This window comes from Myotis yumanensis, unplaced genomic scaffold (assembly GCF_028538775.1).
Source record: "Myotis yumanensis isolate MYYU_CA2020_CCGP unplaced genomic scaffold, mMyoYum1.0.hap1 SCAF_10, whole genome shotgun sequence".
NCBI lineage: Eukaryota > Metazoa > Chordata > Mammalia > Chiroptera > Vespertilionidae > Myotis > Myotis yumanensis.
The window spans coordinates 38627598-38646294 of NW_027223761.1; the positions used below are offsets into that span (position 1 = coordinate 38627598).

Below are 18697 nucleotides of genomic sequence, written 5' to 3' on the forward strand. Positions count from 1 at the left end.
CCCTGAAACAGGGAGAGAGAAGGAACAGAGCCTCAGGCCATGCTGTTTCAAAACAATTTTTCTGTCTCAGTTTCCTTCTCTACTGGTCTAATTCTCACCAGGACCTAAGTCCCACAACACCCCCGAACCCTGCAACACCCCTTAACCCAGCGGTTCTCAACCTGTGGGTCGCAACCCCTTTGGCAGTCGAATGACCCTTTCACAGGGGTCGCCTAAGACCATCCTGCATATCAGATATTTACATTACAATTAATAACAGTAGCAACATTACAGTTATGAAGTAGCAACGAAAATAATTTTATGGTTGGGTCACAACATGAGGAACTGTATTTAAAGGGCCAGAAGGTTGAGAACCACTGCATAACCCCTTTGATGGGAACCTGATTTGCTTGGCTTGTCCTGGTCACCCACCCTCTTTCTGGAGAATCACTCCTATTCCCTAACCTGTGGTGAATGACCTCTTCCCCAGAGTGCTAAAGCCTCTGACTCCCTCGCTTCACCATCTTTGGGGACCAGTCCTGTTCACGTCTGTCAATCACTGTCCGTCAGGGCCCATCTCAGAAAGTCTCCTTCCCATATTCCTGCTGGGGTGAGCACCCCATCACATTTCCATGACCTGCGGCGACCTGGACCAGGTGCACAGAACCCAACCTGTTTCCAGCCAGAGAAATCCCACCTCATATTGCTTACATAAACCAGTCTAGTTCATTTATTTTAGGGGAATGAATTGGCCCGCCGGCTCATCATACAGTGGCCACTTCAGAACGCTGGTCCTGGAGACGGAGATTGCTGAAGGCTCCAGCCCACGGTTAGCCACTTGCTTATTTAATTACTACTCAGGTGTGTCACAGGAACGGTCCAGCGCAGTGACTGCTGGGCAAGGTTATTTGTGAAGGGGAGGAGAGTCAAATGCAGTTGTCTTTCTGTTTGGGCAGTGATGTTATTTCCCAACACATTCTCTTTTATACCCTCAATGTTATACTTCTCCTGGGAAGGTGTGGACCTTGGAGAGTCCAGGTGGGCTCTGCTGGGAACCTGGTGTAAAGGGCCTAGTCGTGAAACTTCCTGTTGTGTCTGTGGAACTGACGTTGGCTTTAGTTCTATAGCTCTAAGGTCACACCCTGAACAAGGCAGAGGGTGGTCGATGAGGACTCTGCCTGCCAGCGTTCACGGGGCCACACCTGCCCCCTCGTTATGCTGGGAATTGTAGAACCCTGAGTTCCAGGGGGCACCGGGCTCCCTGGGGCGGTCCCGGCAGGCCAGACTAGCTGCACTCCCATAGGAAAGGCTGGGCTTGGAGAGAGGGCCTTCGCCACACCTGGGCTGCCTGAGTGGGGCTTTGGCTTAGAATCTCGCACCTCTGCCAGTCAGGACAACGCTGCTGATCTTCACTGTGAATTCCGGTTAGAGCCTCTGTCTTTGTCTTAGAAAAGCAAAATTCGATTTAACCAAACGGTATCTCCCATCAAACCAGGTTTGTGTCTTGTTAATGGAGAAGGTGCATATAGCACTACACATGGAAGCGATGAAAGCCTGGAACCATTTCTACGATTCTCTCTGGGGATCGTGAGGTCGGTCAGCTCCACACCCAGGAGGTGGGCCAGGTGCTGGGATGTGGCCAGGCGGCATCTTGAGTACACGGCAGAGGGGGTTCTGTGGTGGGAGCCCCGAGAGTTCTGTCATCTCCCGAGGCCCCACAGAAGGGACACTCCTGTCCCCAGGTGCCAGCAGCCTGCTCTGGGGGAGCCATGCCGTGTCCCAGGCCTCTGACATCTGGGCAGAAAGGGAGCGGGCTGGCTGACCTTTGAGTGTGCGGTGAAGCTGTCCAGAGTCCCTGGGAGAGAAACGGATTTCTCAACTCACTGGCTTTGAAGGCTCCATCTGCCACCTGCCCTGGCAAGGTCAGGCATGCTGGATGCAGCCCCGGGCAGCTGCCAGATCTCTGCAGGCTCGGGGTTCAGTCCTAACCTGGTCCCTTGGCCCCCAGCAGTGAAGAGCTTCTGCCAGGCCAGCCTCCCTTCGCACCAAATCCTAACTACCCCATATTCTCTTTCCCCTTTCGCTCTCTCTCTCAAACACACATACGTACGTACACACACACACACACACACACACACATACACACACACGCACGCATGCGCGAGAGAGCTTTGACTTCAGTACTGTTTTTGTTTTAAAGCAGACATTTAAAGGAAGAGGGTGTAATAGCAACTTTTCTTGAAGGCCGAGGAAGAAAAAAGAAGAAAGGAGAACTTATACATGTGTCTATGCCCGGCAAAGCTGCAAATGACACCTTCTCCCAATCTGAGGCGATGGCTCCCGGGGTGCAGGGGACAGGGGTGCCCAGCCTTCCTGTGATCCTCCGTGACACACATTAGGGGTGATGTGTCTTCGTGTGACAGTCACATGAGGACACACTGCAGTCGCTCGGAGTGTGGGACACAATGACAAGCGAGGACTTTACTGAGCATGTATTATGTGCCAGCCATGATGCTTCACACATATTAGGTGTTTTACTCCTCACCACCACCCTGTGAGACAGGCTCTATGACGGCCACTTTACGGATGAGGAAACTCAGATTCAGAAAGAGAAAAACACCTTGAGAGCGGCAGCCCCCGGGCTTGGATCTAGGTCCATCCAACCACAAAGTGAGGGCTTCCCACCGCCTGCCCGCAGCCTCCTCCATCCTCACGGCTGTGGGCGAAGGGCAGTGACCGCCCTGATACTGCTCTTCATCTCCTCTGGTATCAGTGCCCCAATTCTGCACATTTATTTTTAAAGGGAAAAGTACTGCCTCCCCTCTGAGGATGGATCTGGAGTTCTGGGCATGAACTTCAAAGAGTCAGGAAGCCACGGGGCAGGGCCAGCCTCCCTTGGCTTGCCCTTCATTGGAGGGGCCCAGGCGTTTCATGCCTTAGGTTCTGCTGCAACAGTTGAGAACGACCATCGTATGAGCCGAAGTTATTCTAGCTGCTGGAACGATCGATTTCCAAGATTCAGTGGGTTAAGCCTAAAACATTTATTCCTCACTTACATAACCATCAGACACAGATCTGCAAAGAGCCAGGTGCTGAGGGTTTCGGGAGCACCTCCCAGGTGGCCAGAGTCGTGCGGCGTCTTTTCCTTGGCTGAGCAGGAAGCCTCCGAGGTCCGCTGTCTGCATGCCCCCTGTGTACGCGCGCCACTCAGGGTTCTCTCCTGGCAAGGTCCCTGGCTTGTCCACTGGATCAGGGCTCACGTCTCAGCCCCACGCCACACCCCTCGTCCTTATCCTTCCCCATGTCCTGTGTCTCGAGAGGCAGAGAGCTCTGACACGCTTTGACACGCCAGATTACAAATAAGCACTGAAGTCAGCAGTGACTCACAAGGGTGCAAATGTCTATTGTGACTCCTCTAACGGCCACCGGCCACCGCTAGCACCAGGCGCAGGCGATTTAATGAGCCCCCAGACGAAGCCTTTGAGACTCTCACCAGGAGCTACAGGAGTGAGGTGCAGGCGGTCAGCACAGCCCTCCAGCTACTTCCCCAGCTTCATGGGGCCTAAGGGTCTCCCTTGGGGATTAATTTCGAGTCCAGGAAAGAAAGAGTCTGGCTTCGATGGCCCAGGGGCAGAGGTGTCCTCAGGGACCTGCGAATTGGGGGCCCAAGGCTCCTCCTGGTACCCTGAAGCTTAGAATCAATTCACAAATCCTGCCCTGCTCTCCTCCCTCCGGCACCATCTCCAAAAAAGGGAGACTGTCCCTTTGTCCCCAGGCCAGGTTGGGGCTGCTCTGCCTCTCTGCAGCTGCCTGCATGTTTACTTCAACCAGACCAACCCGGCTGTCAACAACAGCAGAGCCCACACCCAGCGAGGCCTCTCAGGATGGCTCTGCAGGGGGCAGAGCTGTCTGCGCTGGGAGAGTAAGAGAGAAGTTCTCTGCCCCAAACCCAGGCTCCCTGGTGTCCTTGTTCCAAAGGGCTCAGTTCCTTTCAGTTACCAGGAGCTGGAGGAGGAAATGCTTTCTGGACAATCACATCTAAGCTGGACAAACACTTCCCTGCTTCGTGCTCGGTGGCACTGGGTGTGGGTGCCAATGATCATGAATGTGTCTTTAATGACGAGTGTACACACCATACTCTGTCTCTTAATGTGTATCAGCTCTTCAAGGGAAGGAACGGATGGTTTCTTATTCACATCTACGATCTGTACCTAATATGGCATTTGACTCTCAGAAATGTTACCTAGTGAATGCAATTTATTTCTGAGAGAATGGGTTAGTAAATAAATAAGAGAGTGAGACAATGGGCAAAGATGAATGGGAAGAGAATAAATGAGAAGGAAATGATGGGGGAGTGAGAGAATGAATGAGGGTCTGAGAGGCAGGATGGTGGCCCATTGCTTCTAGGTACTCACTGCCCTCTTCTTTCTTGCAAACAAAACCCTTGTTTTCAGTTGGGCACATTTCAACCCAACAAAAAGAATACATTCCCCACACATGTCCATGACTAAGTTCTGTAACTAAATTAATTGTAAGTACCAGTGTTGCATGACACATCACGGAAAATCCTTGGAAAAGGAATGTGTATGCTTTTGGTCACCTTTCTATGGCCTATAAGATATGTGATGGCTAGAGCTTAGCAGCCATATTGGGCAATGAGGTGACCTCAAAAAAAAAGAAAGCCACTCTAGGTCAGTGAGGTAGAAAGATGGAAGTCTAGTGGACCTCAGAAACCCTATAACAACCAGGGCTGCCTTCCTCTGGACCTTACTTATGTAAGACATAAATAAATGTTCATTTCACTTGCTGTTTAGTGGTTTGTTGTTTTTTATCATATGTAGTTGAATCTGATACTGACCAACTTGTCCATAATCACAAGTTCATGCTAGAGTCAGTCCCAGTATCCGGGCCTCCTCTCTCCGAGTCTCAAGTTCTTTCTGGCACCAGGTCTAAGTCACTGTAGGATGGCCTAAAAACGCCACCCTCACCGATCCTGCAGATGTCCTTCAAATGTCAACCCAAAGCCATAACACGGACTCAGAGAATCTTGATCTTTTTAAAAAAACAATCAAAGTGAGGGATGATCCCTGACCTTTGCTCAAAACCCCAGGTTGGTGGGGATCACAGACCCAACCTCGGACTGAATGCAATTCTAACAGCCCAGGAAATGTACACTCACATTTTTGGTGGCTCCTCCATTTCAACAGTCAAGTATTTATTCTTCCATAAAGTGGAGCATCGGGGGTCGGGTCTTACCTCCACCAGGGAATGCCAGTGTGCGATGGGCTTCCGAGGGTAGGACAACATTTCACTCCAGTGGTCTCTGCCCAGCCTCTCAGCTGTGTTGCCTACTTGACACACGCCGATGATCTCATTGTGACCTATACTGTGAAAACAGCCCACAATAGATTTTTCTTAAAAATGTGGTATGTGAGAATAATAGCTACTCAATTAAACCAATAAGGGAATCAGGGGAGGAGTGGTTCTTTTCATTCCCTAATTTAAAATTCAATGCCAAGTTGAACAGAGAAGAGGACTTGGGATCCATTATCGGACTCAGTGGCACAGAGAGGAAGAGCAGAGTCTGGCCCTCCCACACCCAGGCTTTTGTAGCGTGTACGTGTTACGTGGCCTGGCTTAGCTTGTTCCCAAGAACCCCATGTTTGAGGAGCTCTCTGAGGCACGCTAAGGATGCCACCCCTTAGCGTGCCTCCAGGCCTCCAAATCCATGTCATGAAAGGGGCCACCTGGATGGAGTTTCTTGCAATAACAGCTGCTCAAATTCCTGCAAGAGGCAACCAAGTGATTGATAAGGGGGCAGCTCTGTGTCTGGCAGCCATAGTCTTGAGCTCACAGCGAGGGCAGAGCTGAGGAGGCTCCTGGGTCTCTGCTTACCCTCTCTTTAGAGAACACGTTTTTCTTATGCTCTTTCCTCCTTCCGTTCAAACCCAGCATTGCTTCTTTGACCCGATTTGATTTCCCTCCTGTAAAAACATCCTCAGCTCTTTTAACCTGAAGGGCTAATATTTCTGAAACATTCCCTGCATAGGTCCCTGCCTTGGTCCAGTTTTTTTTCCTTCACAGATTTTGGTGAGAAATCCTTTGCACAACTAGAATGACATGGCCCGTCCTTTAACTCTTTGGTATCCAAACACATCAGATTTTCTCTCCTTTTTTCTTTCTGCAAAGATGACTATTCTCTCTATTTGTGTAGGGCGTAAGGGGGGAGACGAGGTGGGAAAGGGTATTTGAGTTTATGCTCATTAAAATCAGTTGCATGCAGAAGCTCCGTGAATTCTGCCATGGATTTTTCCAGGCCAGATTCATGAGTTTACTGAGAATTAAACTGAAGCAGAGCTCACATAATCAGATTTGTCGATGCGGGAAACTTGGCAATAGCTTGAAAAATGCTGGCCTAGCTTTCCAGGGCTCGTGGGCAATGTCCCCTCCTGTGGCCTGACACTCCTGGGGTTGTGTGTCATCCAGAGGAGGCAGGAGGGGGTCTCCTGTCCAGCGTGGGCTGGCACACCCATGGCAGCTCAGCCACCCGTGTGCCCTGGGTTGGAAGAGGTTATGCTTCCCCCAGGCATCTGCTGGAGGGAGCGTTCAGGGCACTGGGGCTGCTCTGCTGACGTTTCAGGGGTCTGTGGGAAACGTTTTAGCTACAAACAGTATTTGGAACATTGTATTAGAAGTCAAAGTGACTTTTTTTTTCATAATTGTACCCGGACCACGTGGGAGGTTTCCAATTAAAAAGAGACTTTTCATTTCAGTCTAATGACTGGTTTAACATATATAATTCCCGATGGGTGCTTTCTTTGCATATTAAAGTGACTGTTTTTTCAAATCTGTCCTTTAAATACACAATTGGCTACAATGTAGGCTATAAATATCTTTTCTGTGCTGTATTAATTAGAAAGTCGAGCATCTTATACATTTTAATGTGCCCTGTCATCCATACTGATGCTAGCATTTTCAAGGGAACATTTCTGTGTTTGCTTTCAGACTTAAGTGGATGGAAATGATCTTTATTGAACACATCGGGAGAAGGGAAAAAGTAACGAAGTTATGTAGTTGGAAATGTTGAGGGTCTGGCTAAAGCAATCACTCTGCTGCTCTGAGTGGGAGCTTTCCCTGAAGGCCAGGCAGGACCCCGAGAGATGATGGACCTCTGGGGCCACAGTTCTCCAAGCTGAGGTTCTCGGGGATGCAGGGGGGAAGAGGTGGGGGTAGAGGAGGATGGAGAAGGAGAAAGGTTTTCAAACAGGGGAAGGAAAGAATGGGGTTACTAAGAGGCACTTTCGTAACCTGACTCGACAGCGTGGTTCGGACTCCTTGTCAGTCACCTTTCCACGTGCTGCTCACTTGCTTCATCTCCTGCTGCCCAGGGACGAGCTAAGAAGCTGGGCTACCCCCGCCCCCCTGCCCCCCTTGCCCTGGGCACAGCGGACCTGCCCTGAGAGAGTCCCAGGTATCTCACCGGTCGTAGTCCATGACCGCTATGGACAAGTGGATTTGGTCAATGCTCTCGGGGGGGACGTCAAAGACTATGGCTTCGTTGTAAACAGGATTCAGGGTGTTCCTCTTGGTGGAGGTTTTCCTCTTCTTCAGCCGCCTGCCGTCACACATCATGGAGACTTTCACGTAGGGATCTGTGGAGACCACGAGAAGCAGGGGTCTGTGAGGACAGATGCGGACGTAGGCCAGCAGCCTCCTCACTGTGGGGTTTAACAAACCGTGTGTGCTTTCCCTGCCTGCGGACTGGAGCTTGAGGAGTTTCACTAATACAATGCCTAGGCAGTGACTAGAGTGAGCATAAGTAAGTCACTCATTCACAAAAAAGCACAGGACCCGGTTTCCCCAAAAATACATAGAATTTAAAAATAGTGTGAAAAAACATGTTCCCAAATGAGAAACCGTTCCAGGAAGAACTCAGACCTGCCTGGCTGTGACAGGAAGAGAAATGCAAAGGCACCTTCAAGGTGTGGAGAAAGGGCTGTGGGCTGGACGCAGCCACTCGGACAATGTTTTTCTAAACATCAGGTCTTCGGGAAAGGGAGGGGCTGAATTCCTAGGGGACAGGAGGAGTTTCGGGGTTTGATTCCCTGAGTGCAGGGGCCTTGAGCCCCCAGAGCTGCCTGCAGTCGGGTTGCAAAGGGCGAAGCAGTTCAGCACGTCAGGGAGGAAGAACACAGGTTGGCTTGGGGTGCACGCTGGGAGGGGGTGACAGGTGACAAGGCTGGTCTCTGCTGCAGGGGGGACCTGCCTGGTTCCACCTCACTGCCCTCCTGCTCAGTGGGGAGCTTGTGTCCCTTCACCTGCATAACAGTGTGCTGCCCTGACTCCCATACACTGCCCAGGAGGGACTGTGAGAGCCAGGAGGGGCCCCATCTTTTTTCTGCTGGGAAAAACCCTGGAGTACAGGAAGTGAAATGTATTGCATCTGATGTCCTTTGATTTCAGTGGCCAACAGCTGGTGGACTGGGTATTTTATGACCACATTTTAGGAGCTCCTGCAAAGGTTGCTTGTGATTTTGTATGTTAGGAACTGCATGCCAGGGCTTGTTTTTTAGGATTTAGAATTTAAGGTACATGTTTGATTCCCTGGAAAAACAAAAACTGCATAGTTCACTAATGGGCCTTTTATAAGCATACTAGAGAACCAGTGCACGATTTTCGTGCACCGAGGGAAGGGAGGGGAGGGGGTCCCTCAGCCCAGCCTGCACCCTCTCACAGTCCGGGATCCCTTGGGGGATGTCTGACTGATGGCTTAGGCCTGCAGGGAGTGGGCCTAAGCCCTCAGTCGGACATCCTTAGCACTACCGCAGAGGTGGGAGAGGCTCCCGCCACTGCCGCTGCACTTGCCAGTCATGAGCCCAGCTCAGGGCTTCTGGCTGAGTGGTGCTCCCCCTGTGGGAGCGCACTGACCACCAAAGGCAGCTCCTGCATTGAGTGTCTGCCCTCTGGTGATCAGTGCGCATCATAGGGACCAGTCATTCCACTGTTGGGTTAATTTGCATGTTAGCCTTTTATTATATAGGATAGAATTCTTTAATCTTCAGTAAGCTTGAGATGGCAATTGCTTATACTGAGGAAAGACTCAACTAGATAAGCTATATCATTATGTGTAAGTTGTGGGCCTTATTCACAATTATGGTGAAGAAGACTTAAGAGAGAATAATAATATGAGGATAGGTAGCATTTAGTATGTGCCAGGCATGTTCTTGTGGCTTTATATGAAGTAACTCATGTAATCTTATAATAACCCAATGAGTCAGTTACTAATATTACCATTCTTTTACAGATGGGGAATCTGAAGCCCAGAGAGGTTAAGGGACTTGCCCAAGGTCACACAGCTATTTGGTCTAAAACAAGGCTTACACCTAGGTAGTTTGGTCCCAGAGTCCATGTGTTTATTACTCTACCAGAAACTTCATAAGTTCCTACACAAGAACCGCATGAGAAAGCTCGAGTCAGACAATGTCCCACCTGATGCTCCTGTTATGTCCATCGCCTTTAAATTCCTTGCTTTTATAACAGTGATGGTCAGCCTGCCAGCCGTGGGAAGGTAGCAGAGGGAAAACATCAGCTCGCCAAGATCCACGTTATCCTGTTGAGAAAGCGCACACAGAAGTGTTAGGAAGCGCCTCCAGGCTGGTGTGCAGAGGGCCAGCTGCAAGGTGGCACCTGGAGGGTCAGCCCTGCTCCCTCCCCTCATCTTGGGATCCCTGGTGCCTCTCAGATCCACACCAGTCACATGGAGAAGAGTAAACGCCTGGACTCGGGAGCCCCTTGCCCTAAGGAAGCCCAGCCCACCTTTAGATGACAAAGCTGGGAGGCCACCCAGAGCCTCTGCCACCCTCGTGCAGCCCTGCACGGCCTCATACTGGTGACCCTGAAAGTAGCCCCCAGAGCCTTAACTATTCCCCACGGAGTCCCCTGTGTGGGTTCATTCAGATCCCCATCACAATCCACACAGAGCCAACAAATGACGCTACACAAAGAGGAGCCGCCTTACTGCGCAGCCCCCACCACAGCCTTCACAGAGATGCACTCTGCACACAGCCCCACGCGGCCTCAAACTGGTCCCCACAGGCCCCTCAGAGGCTCCCCTACCTCGTTTTCCACATGGCCTCGCCCAAATTCTTCCCACGGGCCCCACATAGGCCCACTGTCTGTATGTAACCTTGACCCACACACGCCTCTTCACAGCCCCTGCCCCAAACAGTTTGCCACAATACCCCCATAAACTCCTGCAAACACCCCATACCCTGAAACAAACACACACACACCTCCACCCACCAGAGCACTGCACGCAACCTGGTCTCACACAACCTGTGAGACCAGCACACGGCTCCACTGGACCTTGGAAACATCTAGTCCCCACGTGGCTCTGGAGAAGGATCCCGCAAAAGCCTGAGAGGGGCACCCAGCAACCCCACACATCACAGCCCTGGACACACCCAGCTTCAGACAGAGCCCCGGGCGGTCTCCGTGCAGGGAGAGATGGCTGGGACCCAGGCCCCCAGGTCCCTACCGCCGCCTGGGGTCTCCCACTTCTCGGCGGTGCAGGCCCTCTCCTGTGCCTCTCAGGAGCCCCCTTTCCCCTCTGCTGGGGAAGACACCTCCTCGGCAGTACACAGCCATTCGAATAAGGCAGGAGACATGCTTCTCTTTCTCCATCTTAGCCCAGGGAGAGGGTAACCAGAGAGGAGAAGAATGAAGCCAGTTCATTTAGTTTCAATTGGTGACACCTGAGGTTACTGAGCTGGGTGCGTGTGTCTGATTAATACAGTTTCATTCTGACAATGCTCTGGGGAGTCCAGTTCCTGCTCAACGTCCACAGCCTCCCCTCCCCCTCTCCATTCTCCAAGGATGCTGCTATTTTTAGAAGCATAGATTCAGCTCTGAAAGGTCACCGTGGCCAGCCCGGCCTCCCTGCCTGACCGCTTCTGCTGGAGGAAGGCGGAGGGAATCTATTTGGTGGCTAAGGCAGATGGATTGCCTTGTATCTCCCTGCATCGCCTGCCTCGAGTAAACAAATGACCTCATCTTGCAAGCCAGGCGCCCCTGGTTCCTGGAACCCTGACCTCAAGAGACCCAGGTGGCTGGGCCTTGCCCTCTGGGCTGGAGGTGAGGGGGAGAGACAAGGATTACACAGGATGGGGGTGTCAAGGGGCAGGTGTGGGTGATCTGCAGGAGGAGCGTCTGACCGTAGATAGAGGATCTGACCCAGCGTCCTGCTGTGGCACAGGAGAAAGAGAAGCAACGGCTGTCGCCACAAATTATCTTTTTCCTTCCTCACTCCCTGGCTTGCTCCTTGGCCCTCTGTCTGCCTCAAGTAGAAAGACCCAGACACCTGTTCTCCCTCAGAGGGCTTCTCGGCACCCAGCTCACCCCTTCTCTCCTCTCATCTGCCCAGAACATCTTGGTTGGACAGAGTAAAACAGGAGGGACCAAAATCACCCCAGGAAGCTTCATCACCATCCGTCTTTTCAGCATATGATTCCCAAGGGCCACACTGCACTCGCTCTGTAGGGTTCGAGACGTGACACTCTCCAGGCCAGTGCACAAAATTGAATGTGATGTGTCAGGCTACTATTGTGCCACGTACATTTTTTTTCAACATAAACCACATTCACAAATATTTATATTACATGACTGTCTGCTCATGAGTTAAAAGAAAAAAAATCATAGCTTCGGACTTGATGTTACTTCAGAATGTGAACTAGGGCTGGTGTCCACATATGTACTTAACAAGCAAACAAACAAAACAACCCTGCAAACGAAAGAAATAGTTATCAAAGAGAAAGTGCTTGCTTTGATTTCCAAACGCTTTAAAATAAATCATTAAAAATGTCTGTTATGAGAGTGAAAACGATAAAGTTCAAATATAGAAGTTTTAAAGTAAAACATCCCCTTTTATATATATACCACCTATGTCACTCCTTTCCCCAGAGTAACTCTGTGAATAATCATCCGTATTTTTCTTTCCTTCTTTTTCAAGAGAGAGTAGAAGGGAGGAAGAGAAGGGGAGAGAGACACACATTGATTGGCTACCTCCTGCATACACCCCGACTGGGGATGGGGATCAAACCTGCAATCGAGGTATGTGCCCTTGGCTGGGAATCGAACCCTTGACCCTTTGGTCTGTGGGCTGACACTCTAACCGGCCAGGGCCGCTCACTTATTCTTTTAACATTTGCTGCAGTTGTGGTTGTCCAGCACTGCTTTTTGCCAGGTGCTTCGAGCTACATTTGCAGCATTGAAAAACAGACATGGTCCCTTGATGAGAGATGGGTTTGCTGGGATATGGAGCAGGAGTTGATGGCACCTAATGCTAACTCTGCTTTCTCCCCATCAGCTGATGTTAATTTGAGCTCAGAACCTGTAGTTTTTTCTTGATGTGTTGTACAAGTGTGCACCGGAAACCTTTGTAATTTTGTTAACCAGTGTCACCCCAATAAATTCAATAAAAAGAAAAAAAAGAACCTATGGATCCTGATATTTGTAAACATTCCCTTAAACTAGTGCTTCTCAACCAGGAGACATTTTCTACTACCTGGACAAAATTTAAATTGCCAAAACTGGGGAGGTGGGTGTCTTACTGACATCTAGTGGGTAGAGTTCAGGGATGCTGCTAAACATTCTATAATGTACAGGGCAGCCCTTCTCTATAAGGAATGCTCTGGTCTCAAGGCTGAGAAACTGCATTATGCAGAAGTGCTTATATTGTTCGTAAAATTCTTTTTCAGAATGCTGATAAAAGTCACACATAAAAGGGTGGTGGGGTATTTGACTTCTTTTTAGCTTGACAGGAACCAAATAGCAGAAGTGTCGCTGGTAGCTGAGTGCCCTGGGGGGTACAAGGGGAAGGAAAATGTCATACTGAGAAATGCTTCGTGTGCTCTTGCTTTGTGTGGCCAACGTCAGTGTTGTTGGCAAGATACTAGTATACTGGGAATTTATAGCAAGTGTGTATGAATTCTCTACCTGCCAATCTGTAAACTCTTTCTGTGATATGTTTGCCTGTAATGGCCTATGACTGCTCTAGTACTTGTCTAACTAGGATACTCTTGCATTCCTCTTGCTAGATTCTTCTGGTGAGCTCTTTCTCAATTTGGTGAAGTTGTAGGGGGGCTGCTGCAGGAATTCAGGTGTACCAAAATGTTCATGTCACTGTCCACTCTCATCTGTTCAGGTATGAGTTATGTAACCCAAGCAAGGCCATGTAGAGTCCTCTCTGATACTGGAAAGTCAATACTGAGAAATTCTCATTCTATTGGGGTTATTCCCTGGGAAGATAGGAAACCAGAACTGTTGTAAGGTTCTTGCACTATATATAGTACAAGTAGCATAATATAACTTTATGTTAGGTTGAAGGATCATACTTGCAAACAATATAGCTAATAAAGGACTTCTATCTGGACTATATAAAGAACTCCTACAACTCAGAGAAACAACCTGACAAAAATATGGGCAAAAGATCGGAACAGACACTTTATCCAAATTACACTAAACCTCAGTAAGAAACCACTACACACCCACTAGACTAGTTAACATGAAAGACTGTTACCCAAGATGCCAAGCGATTGATCCTCTGATATGCTTGCTCCTGAAAAGGCAAAATGTCAACTATTTGAAAAAATAGTTTGGCAATTTCCCTTGAAGTTACACATATACTTGCTAAATGACCCATAAATCCCATATCTAGTTATTCACCCAAGTGAAATAAAATCATCCATCCATCCAAATACTGGTATGCAACTTTTCTGAGCCCAAAGTGAAAAGAAACCCAAATGTAGCATTCAATGGTGAAAGGATAAACAAAATGTGGCATATCCCTACAATAGAATACTACTCAGCAACCAAATGAAACAAACTGCCAATATAAGAAAAAACATGAAAAATATCAAAAGTATTGGACTCAGTGAAAGAAGTCACACACAAAAGACAACATATTGTATGAAATTCTAGGAAAAGCAAATTTTCAGTGCCAGAAAGTGATCAGTGGGTGCTAGGAACCAGGACTGGGCAGAGGAGATTGACTGTTACAGAGCATTAGAAAACCTTTGGCGGTGATAGATACATTCTATGTCATGGTTATAGTTCTGGTTACATGACTACACATGTGACAAAACTTACACACTTAACATTGGTTAATTTCATTTTATATAAATTAATAAGGGTTTAGAAATTGTGAGAAGACAGATTTTGCAGAGGACTATATTTTTGTTTTCTAGTTTTGAGTTCAGAATTATCTTATTCTATCCTATTCTATCCCAATGTATCTACTAATAAAAATAATGGGTATTCTCTATTTGTAGGGAACCAATTATTTTTAAATATATTTTTTATTGGCAGGGAGAGGGAGAGAGAGATAGAAACATCAATGATGAGACTCATTGATCGGCTGCCTCCTGCATGCCCCCTACTTGGGATTGAGCAAATAAACCAGGCATGTGCCCTCACCAGGAATCAAACCATGACCTCCTGGTTCATGGGTCAATGCTTAACCACTGAGACACACTGGCTGGGCAGGGGTACATTTTTATATGTCTATTAACTCAAGCTTGTTAATTTTGTATCCAAATCTTTTTCTTCCTATAATTTAATTTATTATTTATCACGCTTTTGTCTTTTCAAATGTCGTTTCTCACTATCCCATTATGTTTCCCTGCCAAATTATTATTATTATTTTTTTTAAATATATTTTATTGAATCTTTACAGAGAAGAAGGGAGAGGGACAGAGAGTTAGAAACATCGATGAGAGAAATCGATCAGCTGCCTCCTGCACAGCCCCCAGTAGGGATGTGCTCGCAACCAAGGTACATGCCCTTGACCGGAATCGAACCTGGGACCCCTGAGTCCGCAGGCCGACGCTCTATCCACTGAGCCAAACCGGTTTGGCCCCCTGCCAAATTATTAACAAACATGTAAAGTATGGTTAAAATATTCTCATTTCTTGGCTCACTGCAGTTTCTTAAAACCCACATCATCCCTGCTTTTTAGATACAATCTTCATTTTGCTTGAGTATGTCCTTCAGTACCTTTTTTCCCAGGGTTCACAGGGAGCTAAAACAATCTTCATTGCACTCCAATACTTAAAAGAAAGTTGGCATGGAATTTAGGCTCAAATAATTTTATCTTAGAATCATTTTATATTGTCACAATGTGTCCTCGTACTTCCAGCTGGGGTGTTTAATGCCATTCTTTTGTAGATTTTTTTTTTCTATCAGGGAGGTTTTAAGATTGTTTCTTTGTACTTGTACTTTGTAGTTGTAGCTTCTGAAATTTCCCTAAAAGGTATTTAGATTTCTTGTTCTCACTGATGTCGCTTGGTCCTCAGTGATCGATGTCAGGTAGAATTCTTTCTCGTGCTTTAATCTCCTTTTCTCCAGTGATCTATTTATTTTGGACTTTCTCTTTCATGAAGTTTGGTTTTCCTATTAGGACATCCCTAATGGTCTATATTTATAACTGAAGGTGTTGTCGGTAGCAGTGGAGTTCTTGGGGTGCCTCGCGGAAAAGGATTTCCTGAGGCCCTTTATTGATGGTGTGACATTAAGAGGGCTCCCCTCCACGGTCCCATCTCTGTCTCACCATGGAAGAAGTCCAACCTGGTTTTCAGCAGGGCCAGGATTAAGGCCACTGCCCAGAATTTCTGCTCCACATAGAAGCACAGTCCATTCCACATCCTTCCTGGGGAGTCCACATGGCACTTAAGGCCCCCTGGCAACGGAGGCTAGCACGCAGGTGAGTGTGGGCCACGAAGCAAGACGGAACAAGAGCAGAGCAAGAGCGCAAGAGAAAAAAGAAACTCTTTGTCTGGGGATCTTAACTTTCCAAGATTTTGCACACTTGCAGTGGCTCCATTCTTCTCCCAGGCTAGACCGACAGCTAGCACCGTCCCTATGTCACCCCAACTTCAACGTGCATGTGCCCATCTCCCCCTTTGTTTGAACCCTTCTCCCAGGGATCTGCAGGAAATGGACCAGTGGTTCCCTGGGGAGCGTGAAGCAGTGGCTTCCCAGTTAAGCTGCCCAGATGACCATGTTCATAATGTCTGGCCTGCCCTCTGCTTTCTTTCCTTTATTGATATTAACTAGCTAAGAGGATGGTAATGGTCAAAGCACATCTCCCACTGCTTATGCTGTTTGTAGTTCCTTTACTATCATTTTACGAGGAGCCTCAGGAGGGAGTGGAGGCAGTCTTATCTATTTCATCTGGTGTATTTAACTGGAAGTTCTCATAAATTATTCTCTAATACTATTTGTATGATATTAACACCACCACAGTTATTGAACTTTGGTTTTATAGAAGGTTATACAAATTAGGTAAAGAGACTCATTATCAAAAGACTGTTGATGCCCTAGTCTCCTCAATATTTTTCTACCACTATATTTGGGTCCCCAGGCCCACCCTCAGATTTTGAGTCACTAGAAGGACCTCAGGACCCAGAAAAGCTGTTATGGTTACAGTTTATTACAGCGAAGGGACACAGATGGAAGTCAGCAAAGAAAAGACAAACAGGGCAAGGTCCAAGGGAAGCGAGGCATGAGCTTCCGGCTGTCCTCACCAGTGGAGTCACACGGACAGCACTGTTTCTTTTAGCAGTGACATGTGACACTACCAGGGGAGCACTGCCAACCAGGGACGCTCACATAAACCTTGATATCCAAGGTTCTGACTGCAGGTGGCAAGGAGTGCCCACATGACTGCCCTTAACTGGCCAGTCTTCATTCTCTTCATCAGAGGTTAAACCACAGGGCCCAGGGCCCTGGGTGAGCAAAACAGTTCACTACAAATCACACTGTCAGCATAAAATACCTGGTGTAGCTAAGGTCTGTTATACAAGGAACTCTTATCAAGCAGGGTGTGTTAGGGTTTAGAGCAGCGGTTCTCAACCTGTGGGTCGCAACCCCTTTGGGGGTTGAACGTCCCTTTCACAGGGGTCGCCCAAGACCATCGGAAAACACACATATAATTACATATTGTTTTTGTGATTAATCACTATGTTTTAATTATGTTCAATTTGTAACAATGAAATTGGGGGTCACCACAACATGAGTAACCGTATTAAAGAGTCGCGGCATTAGGAAGGTTGAGAACCACTGGTTTAGAGGCAATCTGGCAGGAATCAGTCCAGGGCCAGGCCTCTCTTTGGGATATGCAGGGTTTGAGCACCTCACGCTTGCTGACTTAACCCTGTACTGCATACACACAATACCCTTATTTCCACCTGCCTTTTCACATATAGTTTCCTGCACTGAAGAGGAGAGAGGTGGTTGTGGTTCATATGCGTGTGTACCCAACCATCACACATTCTCACACAGAGAGCAACGGTTGACGTGATGGGAGACGTTCTGGATGGAGGCTAACTAGCCGCACAGCCTGGCAGAGATGTTAGCTGGGAGGAGGGAGGAGCATCGTGCAATCACACTATAAATCTATAACAAAAAGATAACTGGAAGGCTTCTATATGTTCAGAAACTATAAGAAATAAACACTTTCAATTAAACCATGGCTCTAAGTTAAAAATCACAATGAAAATTACAAACATCCTGAATTAGATGATAATAAAAATAATACATTTCAGAACATGTAGAATGCTGTATATCGTGATTTATAATAAGAAATACACATTTGATCTTTGTCCCTGTTTCTGACACAGGGTTCCTGAAACCCTTGTAATTTCCTAAGTGATAAGAGCACTAGGAGCATCTTTTTATTCTATTGAGGTGACTCTGACTGGGCTCCCAGATGGAGCCTAGATGGGTCACTAGAAAGATCAAGCCATGATTAGAAGCTTGGAATTTTCAGCACCCCTCGCCCCCATTCTCCAGAGAGGGGACGGGGCTAGAAGCAGCGTTCATAATAGATCATGCCCACATGAAGGAACCTCCATAAAACCTTCACAATATTGGGTTTGGAGAGCTTCCCAGCTGGTGAACACATCCATGTGACCAGGAGGGTGATGGGCCCCAACTCCATGGGGACAAAAGCTCCCAGGCTTGGGACCCTTTCAGAGGCTGCCCCATGTCTCTCTTCATCTGGTTGTTCATCCGTATCCTTTCATAAACTGATAAACGTAAGTAAGCGTTTCCCTGAGTTCTGTGAGCTATTCTAGCAAATAATCAGATCCAAGGGGGAGGAGGTCATAAGAATCTCCGATGTGTAGCCAAGTCAGAAGTTGTGGGTCTCTTGGGGCCCTACTACTTGCAACTGGAAACTGAAGTGGGGGGCAAAGGCAGTCAGTCTTGTGGGATGGGCCCTTAACCTGTGGGATCTGACACCCTCTCCAGGTAAATAGTGTGAGAACTGACTTACTTTGTAGGGCACCCAACTGGTGTCACAGAACTGCCTGTGAGAGAAATGACCTCCACATGTCTGGTGTCACAAATATGGTGGGCATGGCAGCAGTGTGACAGCGAAGGAGAAACACGCAGAGTAAGATTAAAAGATTAATTAAAAATCTGATTAAGGAAAATTTTTAGCTTTAAATGCATAACAAGAAAATAAGGCTGATTATCAGTGATCAAAGCATGCATCCATCTTAAGAGCTTGGAAAAAGAACAAACTAAATCCAAAGTAGAAGGAAGAAAATAATGCATATAAGAAGAAAAACTAATGAAATAGAGAAAAATATATGTAGAGAGAATCAACAAAGTCAAAAGTTAGATTTTGAAAAGCTAATACAAATTGCTAATCTTCTTT

The 18697-nt window shown here is 47.7% G+C and overlaps 1 protein-coding gene across 2 annotated transcripts in view; it reads right to left on the reverse strand.

Moving 5' to 3' along the window:
* The window catches only part of SYT9 (synaptotagmin 9), a 158767-nt gene that overhangs the window by 31129 nt on the left and 108941 nt on the right, over positions 1-18697 (reverse strand). The window contains exons 4-6 of one of the 2 annotated variants that reach the window (XM_070426689.1): positions 9469-9589; positions 7460-7631; positions 5236-5365 (exon numbers count right to left, since the gene is read on the reverse strand). In XM_070426689.1, coding sequence (XP_070282790.1) covers positions 5236-5365; positions 7460-7631; positions 9469-9589 — 423 coding nt within the window. Of the gene's footprint in view, positions 1-5235; positions 5366-7459; positions 7632-9468; positions 9590-18697 lie in introns of those variants that run through there. The other variant, XM_070426690.1, reaches the window with a different exon arrangement.